The sequence below is a fragment of the Salvelinus alpinus genome, chromosome 6, assembly GCF_045679555.1.
Source record: "Salvelinus alpinus chromosome 6, SLU_Salpinus.1, whole genome shotgun sequence".
In the NCBI taxonomy this organism is placed as follows: domain Eukaryota; kingdom Metazoa; phylum Chordata; class Actinopteri; order Salmoniformes; family Salmonidae; genus Salvelinus; species Salvelinus alpinus.
Genome location: NC_092091.1, coordinates 43,862,853 through 43,876,437, shown reverse-complemented (window position 1 = coordinate 43,876,437; position 13,585 = coordinate 43,862,853). Strand labels below are relative to the sequence as shown.

Genomic DNA, 13,585 nt, shown 5'->3' with positions numbered 1-13,585 from the left:
ACCATTAGAGCCAGACTTTAAGGCTATAAACCAGAGAGCCAGGTGGCTGTGTCTGCCTGGAGATGTTGGATTGAGGAATATTCTAATTCCCGGTATTTCCGTGTGATCCGAGGTTGGCCACACCGGCCGATGCGAAGCTAGGCGGCGCCGGCGAGGTTTTTCCGTGCTGACAGCTCAGTGGCTGATATGTCAAAGCATAGTATCTTATTGAATATCACGCTCCAGAAATGTACACCTAAGTGAAAAAGGGGGGGGGTAGTGGTGTTTGTGGGTACGCGTGTGTGTGCGTTTGCACACATGTGGTTGTGGGCAATGTGTTTTTTTTTTCTCCATTGGGTTCCATAGTCTCTCCCTAACACAAGGTCAATGTGATCAGTCTTATCTTCATATCCATCTATTACCTGTCCAGCACTAGGCCAGCGGGTGAATATGTTATCCTGAGGTGGAAAACAGTCTTTCGCCTCTAGGGCCTGTATCGACTCTGCTCTCCCGTTTCTCTCTACAATACCCTCTATTCTGCTCCCCCGTTGTATCCAATCCTACGGGTTTAAATCGCTCTGTCCTCTTTACTGATCCTCTGTGGGGATGGCCCTGGTCTGGGAGTGGAGCAGAGATACAGTACCCAGATCTCATCAGAGATGTATGATGACATTAGGGCCATATGCCACACCGTTTTGGGTGAGTGGGTGGTTGTGTGTGGCATCATGGCTGCGTTTAGACAGGCAGCCCAATTCTGATATTTTTTTCACTAATTGGTCTTGATCAGATCAGCTCTTTTTGCCAATATCTATGTGCATTACATGATGTTCTTGATTGGCTAATAAAAGCCACATTCCCTACTGGAGTTCCAGTCGCACCCTGGTCTCTCAGACAGATCTGATCTCAGACAGATCTGATCTCAGACAGATCTGATCTCAGGGGGTCAGAATCCAGTCAGGTTCCAGAGTCTTAGCAGACGGTTGTCCCACTAATTATCCCCATTGGGAGCCAAGCTCAGACAATAATCTCCCGCCCCGCTGTTTACAGCAAACATAACCCTTCTGACCCAGCTCTCCTCTGGCTAGAGAAAGAGCTTTTCATCTATTCTCTTCAGCTCAGCTCAAGGTGCTCGGTGGAGGATTTATCAGAGAGTGAGATGCGACTGTGAAGCCAGTATATAATATGATACTAGGTATAAGAGAGGCGTTCGTAGAGTTGTTCTCACAAGACAAATAGCATCAACAGTGTTTACATTTCCATTCATTTATCTGTGCATTTTAAACGTTCCATCAAAAATAAACCCGAATGAAAATCGTGCTAAGTTGAACCTGATTTAAAATCTGTCCTTGCTCAACTGTCAGTCAATAAACAGACAGGAGGAGGGAGGTTGGGGGAGGGGGGGGGATGGTAAACACCTGAACCTCTAATTGCCTCGTGTTTATTTGTTGACTTAATTACTCTGATCGGAGTGGAGATCATTAGTATACAGCCGCAAAGTTAACGGCAAATACAATTGGCTATTATTGTAATTAGCCCCAGTGGCGCAGTGCGTGGGAGCTGGTGTTAGGGAGAGAATGAAGTGGTAGGAGGATGACACACACACACACACACACACACACTGGAAAGAGAAGTGCTACTGCAGGACAAGAATGCCCTTTTCCCCACAACACATACATCATAGAGAGTCAGTCCAGTGTGGAAACTTTTGGGGATGGCTGGAGTATTTCATTGTGGATGTTACACACCAAACTCCACAGGCTAAAGTGGCATTTTATCATCAGCCGCGAACAATACCCAGTCGGCAGTGTGTGTGTGCTACAGTGCGTCGCAAGTGTAAGTCTGTCGATTGAAGATTACGCCACGTGCATCAGTTTTAGCATTAGTTGTGTAACTTCGCACTTGACGCGCATGTCTTAACATTACTGTCTGTGTGTGAGTGGTTTGGCGCTATGCCAGTATGCGTGCGCCTCTCTGAGTGAATGTTTGTCTGCGTGCATTCGTCCGTGCCTGCGTGTGTATGTGTTTAACCTTGTGTGTGTATAGATTCCCTCATTGCAGTGTGTCCACACAGCGTTATATAGCGATCCTCTACATAAAAAAAAACACCATTGAACTCAATTGTTCCACAGCTTCTCGGGCCAGTTATCCCTTTTGCTGAGCTGACCCTATTAAGGCAGGGCCAGCCGTTTACCACTGCATACTAACAGTCATTTTGTCTGTGCTGCCACTGCACAGAGCCAGGGCCAAGCATGAGGCCACCTTGTCCCGGACATGCTGTTTTCGACTCTCTCTCTCTACCGCACCTGCTGTCTCTAACTCTGAATGATCGGCTATGAAAAGCCAACTGACATTTACTCCTGAGGTGGTGACCTGTTGCACCCTCTACAACCACTGTGATTATTATTATTTGACCCTGCTGGTCATCTATGAACGTTTGAACATCTTGGCCATGTTCTGTTATAATCTTCACCCGGCACAGCCAGCAGAGGACTGGCCACCCCTCAGAGCCTGGTTCCTCTCTAGGTTTTCTCCTAGGTTCCTGCCTTTCTAAGGAGTTTTTCCTAACCACCGTGCTTCTACATCTGCATTGCTTGCTGTTTGGGGGTTTTAGGCTCAGTTTCTGTATAAAGCACTTTGTGACATCAGCTGATGTTAAAAGGGCTTTATAAATAAATGTGATTGATTGATTGATTGACTGGGCAGCCAGGAAATCGTTGAGGTTAGAGGTAGTCACAGAGAGGTTATAGAGACTCCCTTCAGAGCCTGTCTGTCTCTCTCTCTCTCTCTCTGACACATACAGTATAGTACAGAACCTAGCTCTCTCTAGCATGGATGTGTGGCTGTGTTCCCTAGAGGCTCCATGTCTGGTGGTGTAGTTCAGACCAGGCGCCTAGACTGTGATTGCGTTTCTCATCTCTTTTCTCATACTCTGTACTGTATGCGATCTTACAGCTAACCCTTTTACCTCCCACTCTCATTATGTTACGCAATCTGTTCGAATATTTCTTCCTTCTTACCGGTCCTCCCATTTAGAGCTGTCGCATGAAAGATCATGGTTTCTCTTCATATTTTTTATCTTGGTATCCTGTCATCACATCACCCTCTTTGGTATTTAGACCTCTAACTCATCCCCCTCGCTCTTTCTCTCTGTTTTCCCTCTCCTCCCTCCAGACACCAAGGCCTGCCCCGCCAAGGACTTCCAGTGCCGTAACAGGAAATGCGTAGCGCCCGTCTTTGTGTGCGACGGCGACGACGACTGCGGGGACGGGAGTGACGAGGGGAAGTGTTCCACCCCCACGTGCGGCCCCCATGAGTTCCGCTGTAACGACTCAGAGTGCATCCCGAACATGTGGAGCTGCGACGGGGACCCGGACTGCGGGGACAAGTCTGATGAGTCTATGGAGCGCTGTAGTCGCCGGACGGAGCCCCAGAAACCCCGGTGCCCCGAGGGGGAGTTCCAGTGTGGCAGTGGAGAGTGTGTCCACCTCAACTGGAAATGTGACGGAGACGCAGACTGCAAGGACAAGTCTGATGAGGCTGACTGCGGTAAGTCGTCTACTGTGTCTGGGGTTGGATCACCTGGCGGTGCACACAGGATGTGGTCGTACATATAAGGCTGTGACAAACTATTTGCCCCCTTCTAATTTTCTCTATTCTTGCATATTTTGGTGCATGTTTCGAATGTTATCAGATCGTCAACCAAAACCTACTATTAGATAAAGGGAACTGAGTGAACAAAAACCACCACATTTTTTATGTTACGCAACACCCAATGACCCTGTGTGAAAAGGTAATTGCCCCTTTGAAATGCAGTGTTTGGTTTTCGACAGACATAACGGGACCCATGTCATCCAAACAGTAGACTCAAGTTGGCCAAAAAGCGCCTGGAAGCACCTGGATGATCGTTAAGACTCCTAGAAGAATGTTCTATGGACAAATGAGTCAAAAGTGGAACTTTTGGACGACATCGGTGCCGTTATGTCTGGCAAAAACCAAACACTGCATTCCACGGTAAGAACGTCATATAGTGATGCTTCGCTGCCTCAGGACCTGGACGTCTTGTCATCATTGAAGGAACCATGAATTCTGCTCTCTATTCTAAAGGAGAATATCAGGCCATCCGTTTGTGAGCTGAAGCTGAAGCGCAGCTGGGTAATGCAGTAAGACAATGATCCTAAACACAAGCAAGTCTACATCAGAATGGCTAAGAAGCAACACATTTAAAGGGTTGGAATGGCCTCGTCAAAGTCCAGACCTAAACCCGATTGAGATGTTGTGGCAGGACCTGAAAAGAGCAGTTCATGCTCGAAAACCCACAAATGTCGCTGAGTTAAAGCAGTTCTGCACGGAAGAGTGTGACAGAATTCCTCCACAGCGATGTGAGAGACTGATGAACAACTACAGGAAACGTTTGGCTGCGGTCATTGCAGTTAAAGGTGGAACAACCAGTTGTTGAGTGTAAAGGGGGCAATTACTTTTTCACATAGGGTCATTGGGTCTTGCATAACTTTTTTTAATTTATTCAATAAATTAAATAATTATCAACGTTTTGTGTTATTTATTTACTCAGGTTCCCTTTATCTACTATTAGGTTTTGGTTGAAGATCTGATAATATTGAGTGACAGAAATATGCAAAAACAGAGAAAATCTTATATAGTCTATTCTATGAAAAATGTGTACTGGAGTCTTCTGTATGGGGGGGGGGGGGTTAATTAGCTTAGAAAGACTTCTATGTAAAAATCACTATATCAATGTACAATCAATAAATGTGGATGGATTTGTGAGTGAATAGGCATTTGTGTGTGTGTGTTAGCATTTTTGCCTGTGTGTGCCTGCTTGTCTGTGTGTGTATGCAGCAGGTGGACATTTAATGTCACGGATCTTGCCCTGGAGGCGAAACTGAGCGATTTCTGCTAGATGGGCCAGCTGCAAAGTCAAAATTGGCTCTATTCTAAACATTCATGAAAACTAACATTTGCTTTTGTATTACTTTGTGGCTGTGCTAGCTAGTGACCACTGCAGAGCTGCCACCAGAACAAGATTCATGATGAGAAACGCTAACCTGCGTGTATGCATGGATGCTATGGTGTCAAAGCCCCGCTGAAACTTCTGTTATGGTGCCCGGTGATAATAAGCTCCACGCTGGATACACCAGGGCGATCAGTTGAGTTGGTTGCCATGCAACAGTGTGATGATTGATACAGTGGAGAGCCCTTTGAGAGCGAGGGCATTCACAACCTGTCTCTCTCTCTCTCTCTCCCTGAGTAACACCCTGTTCTCAACCCCAGAGACCACTCAATAATAACACACCGATCACAAAGACAGGGATGAAATCAGAGCAGATCTACGCAGGGGGTTTCCGACTTGTACAATTATGTTGGTGTTGGAACCTGATTAAACCTACCTTAATAATCAAAATCAATAGCATTATCAAAACGTAATACGTTGTCCTATCATGGCTACTGTACGTTTAGAAGTGATACTGCCTGATCCAGAAACGATGTGTGTGCCGTACCAGTAGTGATGTGTTGACATGATCACTGCTACTAGAAGCATCTGTCTTAACACCTTTAAGCAGACTCAATACAGTAGATGCAGAGATGAGATGTGTGATCCGGGAAGAGGGGTTTCAGTATTACAGTATTATAGTGATGTAAATGAGAAACGGAGAATCATTCATCTCTGTAGTCTGTTCCTGCCTTCCCTTTCTTTCTCCCGGACTGCCGCTGTTCATCCCGAGATTGTATTATTATTAGCTGAGCTCAGATCCCAATCACTGGACTGATACCATCAGCACGTTGTGATACACTCGGATTACGCTGGTTATGCTGGTTTTAACATCAAGGGGGTCTTTGTTTATGTTGGAGTGTGTAGCATTGTGTGTGGGGAGGCTTTGCGGCGTGTGTGTGTGTGTGTGTGTGTGTGTGTGTGTGTGTGTGTGTGTGTGTGTGTGTGTGTGTGTGTGTGTGTGTGTGTGTGTGTGTGTGTGTGTGTGTGTGCCCCGCGTCTCGTCCTCTGGTGTAGGTTACATCTCCAAAGTGCATCCCATGAATAATTAAAGCAGCAGTTAAAGAGATTAATGGGTAAAATAAACCTTACCCTATACTACTGCTAGTACAGCACACACACACACACACACACACACACACACACACACACACACACACACACACACACACACACACACACACACACACACACACACACACACACACACACACACACACACACACACAGCACAAACAACAGAACAAAGCAGGGCAGTCCTGGGTGTGTGTTTTACCCAGACAGTGAGTAAATACCTCCCAGCTTCTCATTTCCACAGCATTTCTCTGGTGCAGAGGGAAACGGGGAGAAGGGGGGAGTTGTATGTATGAGGGATTACTACTGAATTGGAATGCACTCCGTTTTGGCCCAAACCCAAGATGAAACATGCACTTTTTCACTGGGGTAATTTCATCTCTGACAGGATACCGGGTTGGGGTTGGATTTCTAGAGAGATAGAAAGTTGGATGATGCGCTGGTGAATTAACGCAATCTGTGTGTGTGTGTGTGTGTGTGTGTGTGTGTGTGTGTGTGTGTGTGTGTGTGTGTGTGTGTGTGTGTGTGTGTGTGTGTGCCGTGTTTCTTTTTTTCTATCTCTCTCCCGCTCCCTCTCGCTCTGTGTCTGCGTGTGTATGTGTGTGTGTGTTCTATCTTCCACAGCTCTGCTGACCTGCCGTCCAGATGAGTTCCAGTGTGGTGATGGATCCTGTATTCATGGCACCAAACAGTGTAACGGGGTCCATGACTGTCCTGACTTCAGCGATGAGGCTGGCTGTATCAACGGTGGGTTGGCCTTACTGACCATTCCCTCTTCCCCTTTGTCTTCCTCCATGCCCAGTAGTTACTCCCCTTACCTTCTCTCCTGGGTGTATAGTTGACAAATGTTCCAGTAGTCTGAAATAACTGCTAATGTTTTCTGAATTTCCTCTCATCATTTACCACAATATCTCTTACCCTTCTCTATATTGTGTTGTACACTACATGACCAAAAGTATGTGGACACCTGGTTGTCGAACATCTCATTCCAAAATCATGGGCATTAATATGAAGTTGCTATAACAGCCTCCATCCACTCTTCTGGGAAGCATTTCCACTAGATGTTGGAACATTGCAGCGGGGACTTGCTTCCATTCAGCCACAAGATCATTAGTGAGGTCGGGCACTGATGTTGGGTGATTAGGCCTGGCTCGCATTTGGCGATCCAATTCATCGCAAAGTGTTTGATGGGGTTGAGGTTAGGGCTCTGTGCAGGCCAGTCAAGTTCTTCCACACCGATCTCAACAAAGAATTTCTGTATGGACCTCGCTTTGTGCACTGGGCCTTCCCCAAACTGTTGTAGTAACCAAAAATGTGTTAAACAAATCCAAATATATTTTATATTTGAGATTCTTCAAAGTAGCACCCCTTTGCCTTGATGACAGCTTTTGAATTCTCTCAACCAGCTTCATGAGGTAGTCACCTGGAATGCACTTAAATGAATTTATTTCCTTCTTAATGTGTTTGAGCCAATCAGTTGTGTTGTGACAAGGTACACAAGATAGCCCTATTTGGTAAAAGACCAAGTCCATATTATGTCAAGAACAGCTCAAATAAGCAAAGAGAAACGACAGCCCATCATTTCTTCAATACATGAACGGCAGTCAATTTGGAAAATTTCAAGAACTTTGAAAGTTTCTTCAAGTGCAATCGCAAAAACCATCAAGCGCTATGAGGAAACTGGCTCTTACGAGGACCGCCACAGGAAGGGAAGACCCAGAGTTACCTCTGCTGCAGAGGATAAGTTCATTGGAGTTACCAGCCTCAGAAATCAGCAATTGACTGCATCTCAGATTGCAGCCCAAATAAATGCTTCACAGAGTTCAAGTAACAGACACATCTCAAAATTAACTGTTCGGAGGAGACTGCTTGAATCAGGCCTTCATGGTTGAATTGCTGTAAAGAAACCACTACTAAAGGACACCAATAAGAAGAAGAGACTTGCTTAGGCCAAGAAACATAAGCAATGGACTTTAGATCGGTGGAAATCTGTCCTTTGGTCTGATGAGTCATGCAATAAAATGCAAATGAATTACTTAAAAATCATACAATGTGATTTTCTGGATTTTTGTTTTAGATTCCGTCTCTCACAGTTGAAGTGTACCTATGATAAAAATTACAGACCTCTACATGCTTTGTAAGTAGGAAAACCTGCAAAATCGGCAGTGTATCAAATACTTGTTCTCCCCACTGTATATACTGTATATATATTCACATATCTTTTTAAAATATATATATACATATTTATTATCTGCGGAGTTAGCTCCAGGTATATGTTGCAATTCTTCAGCCATTCCTGGACCTGTGACCAAAAACAAGTTACAAATGGACTGTACCAAAATAAATGATATAATGACTGAAAATAGTGACTGAAATAGCTGAATCCACTAATGTCAATGGGTATCCAAATACTTTTGTATATATAGTGTATTTTGTATTAATACACTATCATCTTCTCTACTGCAGGTACAGAGTGCTAAGCTACCAAATTATCATTGTTACTTATTTTATAACCCCACCCCCAGGCTAATAGCAGTGTCTGGAAAGCAGATTACCTATTTTATGCTATCTGGCCCGAGGAATCAGAGTAGGGATACGCATTGGAAATCAAACACTTGTTGTAAGCTTTTGCAAGGTAATGATCCGTGTATTTTTCTACCCTCTCTCTTTCCCAGCCACTAAGTGTGATGGCCCCAGGAAGTTTATGTGCAAGAATGGAGAGTGTATCGACAGCAGCAAGGTGTGTGATGCCATCAAAGACTGCAAGGACTGGTCAGACGAACCTATGAAGGAGTGCGGTAAGAGACACACGGATGCATCCACGCACGCCGGCACACACTCAACACACACACACACACCTATTAGCATCCAGTTGACATGCAGATGGTCACTCTGGTAGTAATCGGAGCTTCATTTGATCGAGGGGGAATAAATCAGGATAATTCTCAGCTCGCTCGTTACCGTCAAAATACCAACTCTTCCCTTGAGGTTGTTCACGGCAAGGAAACATGCTCAGACTACATTACCCATAAGGCACCATATGGATTAGCGCTCCACCATAGATAATACACATGCAATTTGTTTAGGCAATATTGCTGAGCAAAATTGCTGGCAACGGAGAGGGGTATGAGACACTGGAGCAATGATGTGCAATGAGCAACATGGACTTGAATAATAGATGACATATGAAGCATTGATCTTTAAAACAGAATTTCAACGTTCATTTACTCATCTCCTATAACTCGTTTTTGCCAGATGACTGCCAGAGCTGTACTGAAATTCATCAGCTAACAAACAAGCAATCCATCTGTGTTGCCCCTGCTCTGTCCATCCACTCAAACTGCTGCCAGTCAAGTCGATGGCAATGCAGACGTAAGGATAACTAGATTTAGCAAACTTCATTATCATAAGCTAGAAAAATGTAAATGGCATAAAGCTAGCTAGCCAGCTAGTTAAACATACAAGAAATGAAATGTAAATGGCTAGCTAGCTAATTTAGCCAGTTTGTTCCATTGACTCTGCATGAGCTCCGGTTACCATGCTAACCGATTAGCATGCGCCCCCCCATGGATTTTTTCGTCAGTTAAACATGAACACAGTGTAACGTATCATGATCATATATTGTAGTGAGGAAACATTTGACATGTGAATGGACAACATTTCACTCCAAAACGGGAGTTAATTTTCTCTCACTTCAGCTCCAAAACGGTCGTATTGATACCCCTGAGTCAAAACATGTTAGAAACATCTTTGGCAGCGATTACAGCTTGGGGGAAAAGGTTGCAGAGGGGGGGTTACATTTTTATGTAGAAGAACTGAGAAGCTCAGTTCTGGTGACTTTTAAAAAAGACATGCTACTCCAAAATGAATGAAAATCTATTTTTCTACAATATTATTTCTAGCTCAAGATATGAGCCCAATGACATATTTGAAAATGATTTCTTCAAATATTTTTTTACTTACATCATGGGATTGTTAAATACACATTTCTGATTGGCTTGAACGGAACTCTAGAGTGTGCATTATTTCCCTATAATGCGCGGTAGAATTCATGGCTATAGTTAATTCTTACATGTTCAATGTTTGAGCTGCTTTTGAAACCAAAAGTCAAATTGAAAACATTATTGGAATTGTTTAATTTGATTTTCATAATAGCAAACTAAGACTGATGGTTTGGTTAGCTAAAACAGCAAGTCTGTTTGTCTGGTTACCAAGGCAACAACTTCCTCTCCCAGTATCTGGTGTAAAGCAGACTGAAGCAGGTTTTCCTCTAGTATTTGGCCTGTGATTCACGCCATGCATTTTTTTTTTATCCTGAAAAAGCATATCCATAACATGATGCATAAAAATAGGGAGGCAGTTACTCAGTGATGTGTTTTGTTGGATTTGCCCCAAACATAAGGCTTTGCATTTAGGACAAAAATGTATTCCTTTCCCATGTTTTTGTTTTGCAGTATTACTTTAGTGCCTTGTTGCATACGGGATACGTGTTTTGGAATATTTCTATTCTATACATTTGTATTCTTCTTTTCACCCTGTCATTTAGGTGATTATTGTGGAGTCACTACAATGTTGTTGATCCATCAGTTTTCTTCCATCACAGCCATTGAGCTCTGTAGCTGTTTTAAAATCACCAATGACCTCATGGTGACATCCCTGAGCAGTTTCCTTCCTGTTCTGCAGCTCAGTTCAGAAGGACGACTGAATCTTTGATGTGTCTGGGTGGTTTAATACATTATCGACAGCATAATTATTCACTTGACATACTTAAAGATGTTAATCATCTACCAATCACTGCCCTTTATAAGGCTTTCATAAAGCTCCCTGGTCTTTGTGGTTTAATCTGTGCTTGAAATTCAACACTTGACCAAGGGACCTTACAGATGTTGCATGTATGGGGTACAAAGGAAGGGGTAGTCTTGAAAAAATAATTTCAACCTCTATTATTTCACACAGAGTCCGTGTAACTTATTATGTGATGTGTTAAGCCACGTTTTAATCATGAACTAAATTAGGCTTGCCTGAAAAAAGGGGTGAATATTTACAGATGTAGGACTTAAATTTGATCACTCTTTTGTTGCTGAGAATTCTACGCAAACTCAAGGTTTAAAAAGGCTTCTAACATTTTGAATTTCCACCTTAAAATGTGAGACTTGATTTGCCATAATAAAAATGTTTCAACCCCTTCAAAAAATGGCCCTTAATTACTGTGCATTTGGAAAGTATTTCCAAATGGGAAAGACCCCTTGACTTTTTCTTAGTTACAGCCTTATTCTAAAATTGATTAAATCTACACTCAATACCCCATAATGGCGAAGTAAAAACTCGTTTTTAGACAGTTTTGCTCATTTTTCAAGAATAAACAACTGAAATATCACATTTACATACGTATTCAGACCTTTTACTCAGTACTTTGTTGAAGCACCTTTGGCAGCGATTACAGCCTCGAGTCTTCTTGGGTATGACGCTACAAGCTTGGCACACCTGTATTTGGGGAGTTTCTCCAATTCTTCTCTGCAGATCCTCTCAAGCTCTGTCAATTTGGATGGAGGGCATTGCTGCACAGCTATTTTTAGGTCTTTCCAGAGATGTTCGATCGGGTTCAAGTCCGGGCTCTGGCTGGGCCACTTAAGGACATTCAGAGACTTGTCCCGAAGCCACTCCTGTTGGAAGGTGAACCTGAAGTCCTGAATGCTCTGGAGCAGGTTTTCATCAAGGATCTCTCGGTACTTTGCTCCGTTCATCTTTGCTTCGATGCTGACTTGTTTCGCAGTCCCTGCCCTGAAAAACATGATGATGCTGCCACCACCAGCATGATGCTGCCACCACCATGCTTCACTGTAGGGATGGTACCAGAGCGTCTGCTAAATGACTTAAATGTAAATGTAAATGTTTCCTCCAAACATGACGCTTGACATTCAGGCCAAAGACTTCAATCTTGGTTTCATCAGACCAGAGAATCTTGTTTCTCATGGTCTGACAGTATTTAGGTGCCTTTTGGCAAACTCCAAGCAGACTGTCATGTGCCTTTTACTGTGGAGTGGCTTCCGTCTGGCCACTACCATAAAGACCTGATTGCTGGAGTGCTGCAGAGATGATTGTCCTTCTGGAAGGTTCTCCCATCTCCACAGAGGAACTCTAGAGCTTTGTCAGATTGACCATCGGGTTCTTGGTCACCTCACTGACCAAGGCCCTTCTCCCCCGATTGCTTAGTTTGGCTGGGCGGCCAGCTCTAGGAAGAGTCTTAGTGGTTCCAAACTTCTTCTATTTAAGAATGATGGAGGCCACTGTGTTCTTGGGGACCTTCAATGCTGCAGAAATGTTTTGGTACCCTTCCCCAGATCTGTGCCTCGACACAATACTGTCTCAGATCTCTACAGACAATTCCTTCAACCTCATGGCTTGGTTTTTACTCTGACATGCACTGTCAACTGTGGGACCTTATATAGGCATATATAAATAATGTCCAATCAATTGAATTTACCACAGGTAGACTCCAATCAAGTTGTAGAAACCTCTCAAGGATGATCAATGGAAACAGGATGCAAATGAGCTCAATTTCGAGTGTCATAGCAAAGGGTCTTAATACTTACGTAAATAAGGTATTTCTGTTTTTTATGCAAAAATCTCTATAAATCGGTTATCACTTTGTCATTATGGGGTATTGTGTGTAGATTGCTGAGGAATAAGGCTGTAACGTAACAAAATGTGGAAAAAGTCAAGAGGTCTAAATACTTTTCCTCATAATAATTCACATTTCCTTTTGCTGCAGGATTATTCTTCTGCTGTAGCAAACTGGCTCAAATTAAGATCCTACATCTATATGCAACATCTATATTATAGTTCTTAAATTTGTATTAAATAATACAATTAAGATCCTACATCTGTATGCAACAACTATACTGAATAAAAATATAAACATGCAACAATTTCAACATGCAACAATTCATATGAGGAAATCGGTCAATTTAAATAAATAAATTAAGCCCTAATATATGGATTTCACAACTGGGCAGGGATGCAGCAATGGGTCGACCTGGGAGGGCATAGGCCCACCCACTCGGGAGCCAGGCCCAGCCAATTAGAATGAGTTTTTCCCCACAAAAGGGCTTTATTACAGACAGAAATACTCCTCAGCACACACCCCCTCCCCTCAGACGATCCCGCAGGTGAAGAAACCAGATGTGGAGGTCCTGGGCTGCCGTGGTTACACGTGGTCTGCAGTTGTGAGCCCGGTCGGACGTTCTGCTAAATTCTCTAAGACAACGTTATTATGGTAGAGAAATGTACAACAGCTCTGGTGGACATTCCTGCAGTCATCATGACAATTGCACTCTCCCTCAAAACTTGAGACACCTGTGGCATTGTGTTGTGTGGCCCTTTATTGTTCCCAGCACAAGGTGCACCTGTGTAATGATCATGCTGTTTAATCAGCTTCTTGATATGCCACACCTGTCAGGTGGATAGATTATCTTGATAAAGGCTCAAATACTCACTAACAGGGGTGTAAACAAATTTGTGCAC

General features: G+C 43.5%; 1 protein-coding gene across 4 annotated transcripts in view; it reads left to right on the top strand.

Annotated features, from left to right (window-relative positions):
- The window catches only part of LOC139577559 (low-density lipoprotein receptor-related protein 8-like), a 263,472-nt gene that overhangs the window by 181,775 nt on the left and 68,112 nt on the right, over positions 1 to 13,585 (top strand). For all 4 annotated transcript variants that reach the window (XM_071404638.1, XM_071404637.1, XM_071404636.1 and 1 more), the window contains exons 5-7: positions 3,151 to 3,525; positions 6,686 to 6,808; positions 8,737 to 8,859. In XM_071404638.1, the coding sequence (XP_071260739.1) occupies positions 3,151 to 3,525; positions 6,686 to 6,808; positions 8,737 to 8,859 (621 nt within the window). The remainder of the gene's footprint in view (positions 1 to 3,150; positions 3,526 to 6,685; positions 6,809 to 8,736; positions 8,860 to 13,585) is intronic.